The sequence below is a fragment of the Trachemys scripta genome, chromosome 2, assembly GCF_013100865.1.
Source record: "Trachemys scripta elegans isolate TJP31775 chromosome 2, CAS_Tse_1.0, whole genome shotgun sequence".
Taxonomy (NCBI): domain Eukaryota; kingdom Metazoa; phylum Chordata; order Testudines; family Emydidae; genus Trachemys; species Trachemys scripta.
Genome location: NC_048299.1, coordinates 46,284,197 through 46,300,429, shown reverse-complemented (window position 1 = coordinate 46,300,429; position 16,233 = coordinate 46,284,197). Strand labels below are relative to the sequence as shown.

Here is a 16,233-nt window from a genome sequence, read left to right as displayed (position 1 = left end):
ACACAGAGGCCTGATCTGCAAATCTATGTTCAAACGTGCATGCACTTTTGGATGCCTTATCTGCAAGTTCAATCACTGAAACTGTCTGTACAAATTAACGATATGCATGTACAAAAAGCCAGGCATTTGCATACGCTATTAACAAATCTACGAATGCAATTTCAGTAACTGTGCATGAAAATTAGGCACAAAGTTGCACACATTGAAAAATTAGACCCAGTAAATCAGTGCAATATTTTGTAAAGTCATAACAATCGGTCATAACATAACAGTCATAATACAAAACAATGAAACATCTCATGGTGCCAAATACATAAGTGATACGTAAAGTGGTGTAAACTAGACCTACTTACACTAACTTAGACTCCCTCAGACCCACTCTATCCACATGCAAGGAAGTCCACACCATTGTAATTTACATAACTAAGAACAAGAAGGAGGCGTATATTAAAGTAACCCTCATCCATCTTTAATGTACACCTTCTTCCAGCTCCTTGGCAAATAAATTACACCAATTTAGACTCACAGGGCCAAGTTACCTGCCCCTGGCCTGGTCCTTTTTAGCCACCTGAGCACTGCAAAGGGCCGGAATCTGGTCACAACTCATCTATTAATAATTTCTATGGCAAAGGGAAATTTTCAACTGGCATAGGATTTCGGTTTGCCAATTGCTCACCCCAGCCACCTAAAGGTAGAGGAGCAGCATGATGACAGGGAGAAGCAGGCTGCATCTCTTCTCAACTATTTCAGCTCATAATTGCATATGATCATCGCTATTAGGGACCATTTCCAACTGATTCAAGTTAAAGCAGCCCCTAAGCTGCTCTAAATTCTGTCAGAGCCTCTGCAGCTTAAGAAAGCCATAATAGATGCTGTCCTGTGCCACGCTGATCTTGGCTCAGGAAAGAAGATGCTCCCTCATGTGTGGGTGTAAACAGGCTAATGGTATCTGAGCATAAATGACATCTGAGTGAGTGTAAATGAATATAACTTATGGATTTGGTCCTTATGTTTTTAAAAGAAACTCTACGAAGACATTTCTCCATGTTGCAAACCCTTCCAGCCAATTGTGTGTGTGTAAACACAGTATATCTATGTATCTGTTCTATAAAATGAGGAATCTGATTGAGCAGATTGTTTTTAAGTTCCTGCTGGTATGCAATACAATTCTGAGAGTTGCAATTTATTAGTCAAATGAATAAAAGAAAGGAGGTGGCGTGAGGAGGAATCCTGGTCTTTCTCTGGAGATTGAAGGAATTTGGTTTCCAGGTTTATGTCTAACAATACAAACATGGCATATGCATTCCCATCCCCATCCGCTCTGTGGACAAAAGCATTTTCTTAATGGACCATTACCAACCTCAGCTGCTGCTTTATGCCTCCTTTAGAATTGCTCCTCTCATCATCACACTGGATCTTTCCCAGTCTTATTCAGAACTCTTTCAAACATCTGAAGCCTTCTAAAGCCAACCCCCCCCCACCAACCAAAAAACCAAACCAAACCCACCAGCACCCTAGAACCAATGGTCCTAGCACAATGGGGATTTAGGGTTACTGTAATACAAAGACATCCTCATCTTCACATAACCCTGTATCATTAGCTTCTCCTCAAATTACCGTTCTGTAGTAGGATTCTGGAGAAGGCAGTCTTCACTCTGATCATCCCCTTAGCACAACCTCCTTAGCCACTTACAGGAGCTGTTTCTGACCTTTCCCACAGTAAAATGACTTCATAAGGTCATCAAGCAAGTGAATGTGACAGCTTTGTGTGAAAACCTCAAGAAGTTCGAAATACAATTTCCATACAAGAAAATGTCGAAGGCATTTCCTGTCATTGTCATGACAGTGCAAATAGGATGAAATTAAGCAACCCAGGAGGGCCTATGAAAGGCATTCTGCACCTTGGAAACATTGCTTTGACCTCGTAGGACAGAGGCACAGATGGAAAGATCATACAGGTGTGCTCATATGTGAGATGGAGGGGCATTTTGTGCCCATGCTGAAAAGCTGACAAAGGAGTTGCTGAAGGTGGGCCAGGAGAAGGACTCCTGGATCTGCCATTATGCTGACCAAGTGGCCCAAAAACCCCATGCAGGGTAGTACTTGTTGTCTGACCCCACAGAGAGGAACAGCTACCACAGAGGGCTGAATGCAGGTTGGGGAGGTGAACTCTACCACCCTACCTACCTCTCTGTACAAAGCCTTAACACTTGGGATATTTACAGGGAGGGGTGAATTTCACCAACAGCCCATATGAAGAGATTACAGACACATGATTATTAACACAGATAAAAAGAACTGGGTACCAGTACCCTCCCATCTCCCCTTACACACATGTGCATGCCTGCCTACCATGAAACTCTGTCAACCCAATTGTCAAATGGAAATAGAAGGCTTGCCCTTTTAGATCTTCTCTCTTCCCTCGACCATGGGCTGACCTACACCATAGCTGGAGCACATGCTCAAAAATAACATTTCACAAACAACAGAACAATGAAACAACTACATTTTCACAAAAGACAAACCCGGGCTCAAAGGTGATCTGCTCAAAAATGCCTTATGAACAAAGGGTATTAGTCAGCTTAAACTTAAATACATGACTCTCTCAACAAATTGTGTTAACATAATTGCAGTATTTCTAGAAAGCTCTTTATCTTTCACTTGAAAGAGGCCTTAATATTTTGGCAAACTAAACATTTTGTGAAAGAGTAGTAAGATGCAATCAATCTTTTAAAATGTGTTCTCTTATTGCATGCCAAGAAAGAAAATAAATTTCTTAGTTTCAATTTTCCCTCTCCCTTCTAATCTCTCAAACACAATCTGTATTAGAACCCACAAGCTTACTATACTTCTGTATGTACAATGCAAGAGTTGTGGTTTTGTCAATTACTGAGATGCTTTCTGGGTCAAGTTCCAAGTCTTCATAGCCAAGTTGGGGAGCTTCCAAACTTGATCTGCTTATAAAGACAGACAATAACCACAGCATTCATAACACAGTAATTAAATGTATGTTTCTTGTACAACTCGATAGTAACCAGGTGGAAATCTTGGCTGGGATAAACTGGTTCCTATTCCAACCACGGCCGATCAGAGATCAGCAGAGGCCAAGTTGTGCAATTCTTATTGCACACAAATATTTTATATACACAGAACTCAGTATATTAGTCTTTATTGTGAAAAAAAAAGAAAACTGAGCACCTGTATAGCTTGCAACTATTAAAGTATTGTGTGTGTGTGTATATATATAATCTCTCTCTCTCTCTGTATATATATATATTCCCCTCTATATACATTATATATATATATATACAGAGAGAGAGAGAGATTATATATACACACACACACACACAATACTTTAATAGTTGCAAGCTATACAGGTGCTCAGTTTTCTTTTTTTTTCACAATAAAGACTAATATACTGAGTTCTGTGTATATAAAATATTTGTGTGCAATAAGAATTGCACAACTTGGCCTCTGCTGATCTCTGATCGGCCGTGGTTGGAATAGGAACCAGTTTATCCCAGCCAAGATTTCCACCTGGTTACTATCGAGTTGTACAAGAAACATATACATATATATATATATATATATACACACACACACACACACACACACACACACAGAGAGAGAGAGAGAGAGAGAGAGAGAGAGAGAGAGAGACACTTGATTACCTATTCTGTTCATTCCCTCTGGCATTGGCCAATGTTGGAAGACAGGATAGTGGGCTAGATGGACCTTTGGTCCAACCCAGTATGGCCGTTCTTATGGCAAATCCTTAGGCACTTAACTATTTTTTTCTACTCAGGCACTCTCCTACTGAGATTGATAACAGTTTCCAATCTGACTAAGGACCTCAGGATTTGAGCTACAGTGAATTGCCTCAAAGCTTTTCAATAGATTTTCAGACCTCCTATACTGGGTTACATTGCACTAACCATTGGAAATACCGAAGTTATCAAGTGATCTCAAGTAGATTATCACCTCCTCATTTTCCTATGCTCTATTTGATTGGGCAGGAGAGATGTTATTGCTATCCCATGGGGAGGGATAAAAAGCAATCCTTAGCACCAAGTCGCACTGAAGCTGTAACATTAAGCAAGGTCAGCCGTGTAACTCTCTGTGCATTTCTCTGAAATAAACCACATAGTGGGTTGGGTTCCTCCTCCTATTATAAGAAAACTTATGAAGCTAGTTGAAAATTTCACGTTCTACAAACACTGGAGTAATATGAAGCACTTACAGAGTCACACAGTCTTGGAAGTGATAATGGGAGCACTCTTGATTTCAAGGGTATAAATGAAAGACATGACCCTGTAAACCCTGACTCATACAAGCAATTCCATTGGCCTTGCCTACCCTAAATAAATTTACTTTTGTATATGAAATTTTCTAACCCCTGGGAAAGCTTGTAAAACACCTCATACAAAAGTACTCCAACTGTAATTAGTTTGCTCCAAAAACCATTTTCATTAGACTCGCTTTCAAGTCTAAGGACCATTTCAATACAAAGGGTTTCAACATGAACTATTTTAATGCTAGCATGGAGGGAAACAGCTCAACTAACACCTGCTTCAGTTCCTTAGCAGCTGGTTGTCTTTCAAAATCTCCCCAAATCCAGTGTTTCTGCAAGCTGTGTTAGGAAGGAGAGGTTACTTACCTGTACAGTAATTGGAGTTCTTCAAGCTGTTTTGTCACTATGGATGCTCCACTTTAGGTGTGTGCATGTCCATGTCCTTCTGATCAGAGATTTTTGTCAGCAATGTCCTCAGGAGAGCACGTGTGCTCTACATCTCCACGTGCTCCAGACTGAGGGCATATAGGGAGAAGCAGACCGCTGCCACTCCAGTTCCTTCTCAACCCTGATGTCCAGCAGGCAAGGATTCCAAAGCAAAGGGGAAAGGAGAGAGGGTAACAGAGCACTCAGAGACAAAACATCTCAAGGAACTCTAGTTACTGTATAGGTAAGTAACCTCTCCTTCTTTGCATTATTGTCCCTATGGATCCTTCGCTTCAAGTGAATCCCAAGCAGAGCCTCAATTATGAGGACGGTGCTAAAGAGGTGGATTCAGTATATTCAGAGAACAGCCTTCCCCAAGGCTATGTCTGCTCTGGAAGCATGAATGCATAGTGCCGAGAGAAGGTGTGCACAGATGACCAGGTAGGAGCTTTGGATATGTCTGTGATGGGTATGCTCTTAATAGGGCTGTAGAGGCAGATGGTGCCTGGCAGAATGGGCCATCACCTTAGGCAAAGGATGCACCCAAGAAGCTTCATAACAGGCCAACATGCATCCTGATACCGATTTAGATAGTCTTTGCCTAGAAACAGAGGCTCCCGTCAGCCTTTCTGCAAAGGCAACAAAAAATCTAGGGGAGGTTCTAAGTGGTTTAGTCCTGTCAAGATAGAAGGTAATGGCTCTTCTTACATCAAGAGTGTGTAGACTGGCTTATTCCCTGGAAGCATGAGGCTTGGGTAAATACCAATAATTGAATGTCTTGATTGATGTGGAAGTCCAATGAGAACTTAGGTAGGAAGTGAAGATGGGGACACTGAATCACTTGGTCCTGGCAGAATATTATGTATGGCGGATCAGCCATAAGCATTCCCCATTCCTCTATCCTGCTGGCTGAAGTGATGGCTATGAGAAATGAGGTTTTGAAGGATAAATGGAGAAGGGAACAAATCCCAATGGGTACAAAGGGTATTTTCCACGAGGCATCAAGAAGTAGAGTAAGGTCCCAAAACAGGGTAGGTTCTCTAACACTAAGGAAAAGATTGTTCAAGCCCTTGGTGAGTGTTTCAGTGGAAGCTTTTGATACGGTCTCCCACAGTATTCTTGCCACCAAGTTAAAGAAGTATGGGCTGGATGAATGGACTATAAGGTGGATAGAAAGCTGGCTAGATCGTCGGGCTCAACGGGTAGTGATCAACGGCTCCATGTCTAGTTGGCAGCCGGTTTCAAGTGGAGTGCCCCAGGGGTCGGTCCTGGGGCCGGTTTTGTTCAATATCTTCATTAATGATCTGGAAGATGTCGTGGACTGCACTCTCAGCAAGTTTGCAGATGACACTAAACTGGGAGGAGTGGTAGATACGCTGGAGGGTAGGGATAGGATACAGAGGGACCTAGACAAATTAGAGGATTGGGCCAAAAGAAACCTGATGAGGTTCAACAAGGACAAATGCAGAGTCCTGCACTTAGGACGGAAGAATCCCATGCACTGTTACAGACTAGGGACCGAATGGCTAGGAAGCAGTTCTGCAGAAAAGGACCTAGGGGTTACAGTGGACGAGAAGCTGGATATGAGTCAACAGTGTGCCCTTGTTGCCAAGAAGGCTAATGGCATTTTGGGCTGTATAAGTGGGGGCATTGCCAGCAGATCGAGGGATGTGATCATTCCCCTCTATTTGACATTGGTGAGGCCTCATCTGGAGTACTGTGTCCAGTTTTGGGCCCCATACTACAAGAAGGATGTGGAAAAATTGGACAGAGTCCAGCAGAGGGCAACAAAAATGATTAGGGGGCTGGAGCACATGACTTATGAGGAGAGGCTGAGGGAACTGGGATTGTTTAGTCTGCAGAAGAGAAGAATGAGGGGGGATTTGATAGCTGCTTTCAACTATCTGAAAGGGGGTTCCAAAGAGGATGGATCTAGACTGTTCTCAGTGGTACTTGATGAGAAAACAAGGAGTAATGGTCTCAAGTTGCAGTTGGGGAGGTTTAGGTTGGATATTAGGAAAAACTTTTTCACTAGGAGGGTGGTGAAGCACTGGAATGGGTTACCTAGGGAGGTGGTGGAATCTCCCTCCTTAGAGGTTTTTAAGGTCAGGCTTGACAAAGCCCTGGCTGGGATGATTTAGTTGGGAATTGGTCCTGCTTTGAGCAGGTGGTTGCACTAGATGACCTCCTGAGGTCCCTTCCAACCCTGATATTCTATGATTCTATGATGAGCAATACTGAAAATACTGGAAATTCTTCCACTTCTGCAGGTAAGTCTTGTAGCAGGTTTCCTACTGTTCACCAGCACAGTCATAACTCAAGAGAACAGACTCTTTCTTAGCCCCAGAGTATTGAGGAGCCAGACTTTGAGATGAAGTGAGGAGAGTCTGGAATGGGTTATGGTGCCCAATTCCTATGTCTGCTGTCAGAGGGAGGTGAAAAGGTGACCGGAGAGACAGGTGAATCAGGTCCCAAAACCATACTTGGTTCAGCCAGGCCAGTCATATGAGTATGATTACTACCTTTTCTTGTCTTAATTTGATGAGGACCCTAAGAAGCAATGGTGTTGGGCGATAGGCATATATCAGCATTCAAGGCCAGGAACGAGGACAGCCTCTCCCAAGGACTTGTGACCAGGTCCTCCTCTTGAACAGATGCGCCAGCATTTCATGGTGGGTACCATCACAAGGAGTTCTCTCCCTGGAATGCCCCAGAAGAGAGAAATCTTTTGAACTATCAAAGCGCTCAGCTGCCATGTGTGGTCCAGGCAGAAATGCCTGCTCAGAGTGTCTGCTATGATGTTTTGCAGACCTAGTAGGTAAGCCAATGAGATGTTGACTTGGTCAGATATCAACAGATTCCAAAGTTTTATGGCTTCTGGATTTAAGGATTGGGATCATCCTCTTCCTTGGCAGTATATACAGAATATGGCTGCTCTGTTGTCTGTCATTACCCTGACTGAATGACCTTCAATCTTGGGTAGGAAATTATGACAAGTATACTGAACTGCCCTGAGATCAAGCAGATTGAAGTACAGTGATGACTCCTGGGGAATCCATTTGCCTTGCACTGTTAAGTCCTGGAAGTCAGCTCCCCAACATAGCAGCTAGGCATCAGTAGCAACGATCTTTGTACGGAGTCCACACAAGAATGGAGCTCCCAAACAAACCTTGTGGGGGTCCTTCCACCAACTCAGAGTCAAGGACTCTCTGAGGGATGGATACTTGCATGGACAATCCATGCTTGGTGGGAATATAAACAGTTCTGAGCCAGCTTTGGAGGCATCAAAAACGTAGACTGGTATGTGTCCTAAAAGTTGAAGAAAGACATTGTTCTGATTTGAGGGCTCTGCTGTTGTGTAGAGATGAAGTTGGACATCATGGGAAACCTGTCTGTGGTAGGTATGCCCTCTAAGTTGTGGACTTCAGGGTGGCTCCAATGAAGTCGATGCCCTGGACAGATGTCCAGATTTTTCTGCACTGAGCCAAAGACCCAGAAAGTGGAAGAGAGCTAGGGCCTTGTTGGCTGCTAGCGAACTGTGTGGAAGGAATGACCCTTGAGGATCCAGTTGTCCAGATAGGGGAAATGACTATTCACACTTGTAGAAGATGAGCCACAACGGCCAAGAAACCTTTGTGAAGACTCTCAGAGCAGTTGAAAGGCTGGAGAGAAGTACTCATTACAAACAGTGAGTGTTACAAAGACAAACCATAGAAAACGTCCGTGGAGCAAGATGCATAGCTACATGAGAATGGGCACATTGGATGTTGAGGGCCACAAAATGCACGGACACGTGCAAATCTAAAGTGAAGCACTCATACAGACAAGAACTAGAAAAGCTATGCAACCGGTACCCAGAGAGAACTGCAAACCAAACAGTTTAGGACAGCACACATGTGGTGATGAGGGAAAAGTGAAAAACAAATCAGTATAGCTAGTTTAGACACACTGAACTGTTCACATTTGTATCCTGCCAGTTCATTTATAAATAGTTCAGTTCTTTTGTTCAGTATACACTTCACTGACCATCAAAACAGAAAGTAAGATATCAGACTCTGTAAAAAGCAACAGAAGGTCCTGTGGCACCTTTAAGACTAACAGAAGTATTGGGAGCATAAGCTTTCGTGGGTAAGAACCTCACGTGCCACAGGACCCTCTGTTGCCTTTTACAGATTCAGACTAACACGGCTACACCTCTGATACTTGATATCAGACTCTGTAATTTTTCGAGAATTTAAGGACAAATCCTTCTTTGACAGATGCATACTCTTCAAACTCCAGTGACTACTACACACATTCGAAGGCAAAATAGAGGGCAAATCTTGAGCTCTTTATTCATGTTTACTCTTTCTTACTCAGGCAAAATTTCCACTAACATAATTGAGGGTTTTGTCAAAATTAGTTTGTGTTAGATCATGACCTGGAGAGAGGAGGGATAGCTCAGTGGTTTGAGCATTGGTCTGCTTAAACCCAGGGTTGTGAGTTCAATCCTTGAGGGGGCCACTTAGGGATCTGGGGCAAAATCAGTACTTGATCCTGCTAGTGAAGGCAGGGGGCTGGACTTGATGACCTTTCAATGTCCCTTCCAGTTCTAGGACATAGGATATCTCCATTAATTTATTTATAACCTACAGATCAGGAAGAGTTTATCTCTGACTACATAGATAGATACTAAATATGTCACTGCCTAAACTGATTTAAAAAAAATCACATTTAACATCATGTGAATTAATACGATACCTTAAGGTTGTGTTCTTACACAACCTGATTTTCTAGTGAAAAGCCTCTGGAGCTTTTGCTTAAGAACTCAGTGAAAACTGAGCAAGTATCTCAGGATCTAGCCACGTATTAAGAAATACAGGATTATAATTCTGGCGATGAATCTGTATTTGTCACACTCATGGAATTACAGTTCTAAGCACTAAAAACACAGAGTGGACCTCATCACGTGACTGTCACAAAGACTGCACAATACCCTGCACATCACAAAATGCTGCTCTGGAGAAGCACTCACCAAAGACATCATCGGGTTCTCCACCCTTAACAGCTCCTTCTGTGAATATGCATAGGGTGATTAGTTAATGAAACTAGACACAAGAGATGTGGTTTTCTTAAAAAGCTTACACATAAATGGCATTATTAAAAGTAGATCCTCCCTCAGAACATAAAGTTACCCTTAAAACATGTATAGTCAGAAGAGAGACATGGATATGGAATTCATTGAGTGAAAAGAAATATGGAAGCCCACAAACACTTTTTCTATATTTATTTAATTTACAATTGATTTTTTGTTTTTTATTGTCAAAACTGCAAACTCAGCCTGGAATCTGAAAATCATGCTGGGTTCTTTCTGTTTTTTTGCATTAGCACAAATAATATTCTGCAGTCAAAATTTAACTGTTTTGCAATAAAGATTGTACTTAGACTATAATGTTCAAATCTGGGCACCTAAATCCCCATCTATCTACTCAAGTAGTAAGTTGTCTAACTTTTCAGAAGTGGTGAGCACTACATCTGATCGTGAATTTTCTGCTGGAATGTTCTTCGACTGTAAAATGCTTTTTTGCTTAATATGAATAATTTTGCAGATGAAATGTCATTAAAAAAAAAACCCAAAGCATTTCAAAATAATGTTGAAAAGTTCCATTTCAGCATTTTCAGAATGGAACATGTAAATTTTGTTGTTTCAAAATGATTTTTTTGTTTAGAAATTCCTTTAATTTTATATTCTAAAAAGCTAATTTTTTAATGCTGTAGTTGGAACAAAACATTGCGATCAGTCCAAAACAAAACAAAAAAATTAAGTTTGTTTTGCAGGAAATTTAAAATTCTTTGTTTTCGTTTTGTTCCAAATTCCCCTCCCCCTCCTCAAAATGCAAGTCTGGCATTTCCCATGAAAGGGAAAATCGGATTTTTGCTTAGCTCTACTGAGCAGCCATGGCTCCTATTCTTACCTACATAATTATTAAGCCCACAGATATGTGAGTGTTCAGCCCTTCTGAAAAGCAGGCTAATTAACTGGGTGCCTAAATATGGAATCAGATGTCTAACTTTCTGTAACCAGTTGTTTGCAGTGCTGTAGTCATGTACCTTTCCAGTACCTGACAAAGAGCTTTGGGTAGCTCAAAAGTTTGTCTCTTTTACCAACAGAATTTGGTCCAACCTCAACAACCAAGTTGGAAAATTTTAGCCTTAGTGACTGGTACTTAGTTACAATGATGGCAGGTGCTTTAGAACAGATTTCAGCTCTACATCTATGGCTGCATTGGCTCTGTAGTAATGACAGTTGTAAAGATTCATTTTTTGTCAGCAACATATGCAGTTGTGATGCAGACACACAGAGAGCAAGTATGCTGAATACTTTTCAGAAGAGGACCTTTTTTTACACAGCCAGTTTTCTGACCCAAACCACGTTTTAGACATTTTTGTTAAGAGTTGCACTAAAAATATGACTTTAACTATCTAATGCACCATATAATGGGCTGTCTGGGAGACATAAAAGTTCTTAAAAAACAACAAGGATTCCGGTGGCACTTTAAAGACTAACAGATTTATTTGGGCATAAGCTTTCGTGGGTAAAAAGCCCACTTCTTCAGATGCACAAAAGCTTATGCCCAAATAAATCTGTTAGTCTTTAAAGTGCCACCGGACTCCTGGTTGTTTTTGGGGGGACAGACTAACACGGCTACCCCCTGATAATAAAAGTTCTTGTAATGATAAGTGCTTTTGTAAATTTCAGAGATTTCAGTGTTATAAATGCTTACTAGAAAGAAACATGCACAAACTCTGATTTATGGGAACGAATTCTGCAATGTGGCAGAACAGTTTTAGCAGGACAATCTTGTTTTTCTTATATTAAACACAATAATTCAGATTGATTTGCTTGCAGAGAAATATTTAGTTTGTGTTCACACATGAAACAATTGTTAAAATATCAATAAAACGTTCATAAGTCTGCCAAAAATCAACACATCAGGTAACCTAATGCATTCTTCTATGACAGAGAGGATTTTTGTTTTAACTAGACTTTAATATTATTTAATATTCATATAGCAGCAATGCCCTTCATTGCACAAAGGTTTCGGGTGCTCCTGTGACTTTCGTAAAATCAAGATTTATCTGTATAATTAACCCTCAGTGACTCTTAAATGACTATTTGATAAGGAGCTTGCATTTCATTCACACATGGCTCAATCCTGCAAAAAGCTGAGCACCTCCTGCAAGGATCCTGTGGGCATCAAGAAAAGTTGAGGGCACTCAGAACTTTGCAGGAACTGGTCCAGAATGCACTGCAACTGTTGGCTACTGTATGGTCTTGGGAAGCCAAGACTAAGGGTTTTCATAGGATCATTTTTGTTTGGGTGGGAAATGACCTTTAGTGTGTCTTTAGCCCTTCTCACCTTCCTATCTGTCATTGCAGGATAGATTTAACTTCTTAAAGTCTGCATGATGTCTCTTTGCTAATGATGCTCTCGTCAACCTTCCCTGACAGCTTTCTCGACCACTTAACTATGCTTATGGTTAAAGTATTTTATATACTTAAATTTAACACACATTTCCCTTAATGCTGGTTAAGTCCCATTAATTTCTTGCTCTGTCCCTTGTTCACTGAAAAGAATTATTATTCCTTGTATTCTTACAACAGTTCTAGGAGTTTATAGAGAGTTATCGAGTCTCCATCACCTCCAGACTGAATATGTCCCATGTTTCTATATTTCCTCAGAGGTGTTAGCTGCAAGATTTTCTATCATTTCTGAACTGCCTTCACTTTTGTCTACTTTATAAAAAAAATAAAGTGCTGCTCAAACATCAATGGAGAATTCAAACTGACTTCAATGGGCACTGAAGTCCCAAATAAGGCCTAGTGAATATTAGGTAGAAAGGAGCAATTACCTCACTGGTTTCATTCTGGAGACTCTCGGTAATACAAGAGTGTGACACAGTATTGGGCTTTCTGATACTAATCTGTATTGTTTACTCATACAATTGATCATCTATTATAATTCTCATGTAAGAGAGGGGTAGCCTCTTTGATGAAGTGGGCATTCACCCACGAAAGCTTATGCTCCAATACGTCTGTTGTTTTTTATAATTCTCATGCCATCCTTCTCTGTGCCACTAGTGCCTAGCTGGTCTCCTCCTATTCTATGTGCATTTGATTATTCCTTATTTATTGGGAAATTGGGATAAGTAACGTTATATTTTCCAGACACTTGTGTCTTAATCTTGTTGGGTTATAGAGGAGAAACCTGATAAATTGCAGGGAAGCTGTGACATTACTGCCATGAAATAAGATTTTTTTTAAGTGTGAAGAAAAGCATTGGACTATGGCATATTAATCAATATGGAAATGATCAATATGAAACTGTATGATGGTGGACTAAGTTATTTCCATTGCCACCTACCCAGCACCCCAGGAATAAGCTGTCCGTAACTATCTTGAAATAACTGTAAATTACAACAAATATTTTGTTCATTAGAGAAACAACATGGAGAAGGGCAAAGCTTGCATTTTGTGTATGACTTTAATAAAAACATTTTTCTTATTAAAATCTTATGATGTTCTTTGAATATATAAAACACAAAACAGGAAATCAGTTATTAGGGTCATATAAACACATTTTAGGGGTCTGATGACATCACAAACCATTTGAACTTCACTTTCATGGTTAAGATGATGTCCTGATATGTCAATGAAACTTTACAATTCAGATGCCTGTGTACTATCTTCCATTTGTACACACACACACACACACACAGGTGAGTATATATACACTTATCTACATACCTATCAGTATATAGTATAGATAGATATATTTAGTCCCTGCATACATACATTGTATATACACACAGCTCATTTGTTTATTCTTTGTTCACACAAGAGATCCATTTATAATTAGACATTTTATTATATTTTTCTCATGTTGGCAATTTTGTTCCTGTTTGATCTTTAGTAGATTGGGTAATTAAAGACAGACAGGACACAAGAAAAAATACAATCTTCCCCTACTTTATTGATACAACACAAACACGGAATGAAACTTAAATGTTGTAGGCAATCCCACTGAAAATTCACTGATGGTTTAATGAATAAATAATGACCTCCTGCTTGATTAACAGTCCTCCGTTACTTACACTTACTGATGAATATTCATTCTACATCTGTTCTGTAGTGCTGCACTATTACATAAAGTGTTTGCTATCAGATACTGCATTTTGGTGAAAATGACAGGATTATTACGATATTCATTTATTCTTTACTGTAAATTCTTAAATCACAACTGTGATATTCATTCACAGCAAACTGGATTGACAGGAGTTTAGGGTTGATTCAAACAAACCTTGACTTAAGCCATCCAGACAAGACACTTGCTCTACATCTAGGCTCTCCACTGGATCTCCTCTGGAAACTTCTCCAAAAGATGTTTGCCTTTCAAAAATGTTGTTGTTGTTGTTAACCTGGCTCCCATTTTGCTTCAACAGCCTGAAAACTTCAGCTTCCAAGTCTCTAATCTAAGAGAAATACATCCAATTATTAGCCAAAATGAATAACTATGCTTTTTTTTCCAGACTACCAGACAGCATTGCCTTATTCTTCAGACACTTGAGTGAACATTACTCACACGAGCTTGTAAGCCTTGAACCTCTGCAAGGTGCGCTTTCTCCAGTTCTTCTATTTTTTTTCGCTCAGCTTCCTGGCGTTTGATGAAGTCAAGTTCTCTTAAGGGGGGGGGAAAAAAACATTTGCTGGTATCAAAACAATTACAGATTCAAACACGAAATTAACAAATGTACTGGCACAATACACATTAATATACCCGTTTGTTTAAAAGATAATCCTTAGTTAACAGGAGATTTGGTACTAATCCGATAATGGTAAACATGCAGCTGCGAGTCGGAGAAAACAACTGAGCAGTTATTACCTACCCAAATGAATAAACTGTAATCATATTGTGGAAAACTAATTAAGGTAAAAATCCCACTTATTCAGACTGTCAACAACAACTGTGTTGAAACTGTCATAAACTAAATTAACCTTTTCATAATTTGTACTTATAAAGCATCATTAGTTCAAATTATGTTGAATTTTGCAGTTACAGTTGGGATGGAATCGCTCTGTTAGATATGAAAATGACTGTGTATCATCACTTAATTTACATCTCTCACTTGTAAGGTACAAAACTAATTATCCAAAAATTATAAGTAAATCTGTGAGGTAATTTAGGGTTTTGAGATAGTCAAAAATTATAGGCCAGATCCTCCACTGCTGTAACTCTGGGTAGTACAACTGAAGCAAGTTCACACCAGCTGATGGTTTGGCTCTACTTCTATTGTCTTGAAAAGCTGAGGCCATTAATGATCCAATGGGACCATTCACAAGAGATGCCAGTTAGTTCTGGTAGGCTGGCAAAATTCCACTGTGGCTAATGACATTTTGTCTATCTAAAATCCTCCTTGCAGTTTCAGTGGGATAGGGTATTCAATTCCTCTGCTAGGAGCGGTCTATTGTTGCTATACACTGTACGGTTAAAACAGCTGAGTTTCATTATAAAAATGGCTGATTTCAGTAGCAGATGAAGCAATCCTAGTGTAAATTTTGTAAAATTCTTTGGAGAATGAAAAGTGTTGTATAAATGTAAGAAATTATTGCTCAGATGTCAGGAATGGGGGGGGGAGGGGTCAGGGGAAACTGCTTAGGTATGCACTAGTTCAGGGGTGGGCAAACTTTTTGGCCCGAGGGCCACATCTGGGTATGGAAATTCTATGGCAGGCCATGAATGCTCATAAAATTGGGGGTTAGGGTGTGGGAGGGGGTTAGGCCTCCGGCTCGGGGTGTGGACTCTAGGGTGGGGCCAGAAATGAGGAGATCAGGGTGTGGGAGGGGGCTCCGGGCTGGGATTTGGGGTTTGGGTTGCGAGGGGGAGGGGGTGAGGGCTCCAGATGGCGGTGTGGGCTCTGGGGTGCAGGGGGGTGAGACCCAGGGGTTCAGAGGGCGGGAGGGGGATCAGGGCTAGGGCAGGGGGTTGGGGCACTGGAGGGAGTCAGGGGTGCAGGCTCCGGGTGGCACTTACCTCAAGTAGCTCCCAGAAGCAGCAGCATGTCCCCCCTCTGGCTCCTCTGCGTAGGGGCAGCCAGGCGGCTCTGTACACTGCCCCATCTGCAGGTGCTGTCCCTGCAGCTCCCATCGGCCATGGTTCCTGGCCAATGGGAGCAGCAGGGGTGGCACTTGGGGCAGGGGCAGCGTGCAGAGCCCCCTGGCTGCCTCTACACGTAGGAGCCAGAGGGGGGACATGTTGCTGCTTCCGGGAGCCGTGAGGAGCCACGGCACACATGGAGCAGGGCAAGCCCTGGACCCTGCTCCCTGGCTGGAGCTCGAGGGCCAGATTAAAACGTCTGAAGGGCCAGATGCGGCCCCTGGGCCTTAGTTTGCCCATCCCTGCTCTAGTTGGTTCAGCTCAATTCAAACATTCTCAAGAGCCAGGAAGAAGAAAAACACAGTGTGAGAATGTCTCAAC

The 16,233-nt window shown here is 41.3% G+C and overlaps 1 protein-coding gene across 9 annotated transcripts in view; it reads right to left on the bottom strand.

Annotated features, from left to right (window-relative positions):
• PPP1R9A (protein phosphatase 1 regulatory subunit 9A) overlaps positions 1-16,233 on the bottom strand; it is a 222,721-nt gene that overhangs the window by 25,070 nt on the left and 181,418 nt on the right. For all 9 annotated transcript variants that reach the window (XM_034760478.1, XM_034760477.1, XM_034760479.1 and 6 more), the window contains 2 exons: positions 14,341-14,437; positions 14,059-14,230 (listed from right to left, as the gene is read on the bottom strand). In XM_034760478.1, coding sequence (XP_034616369.1) covers positions 14,059-14,230; positions 14,341-14,437 — 269 coding nt within the window. The remainder of the gene's footprint in view (positions 1-14,058; positions 14,231-14,340; positions 14,438-16,233) is intronic.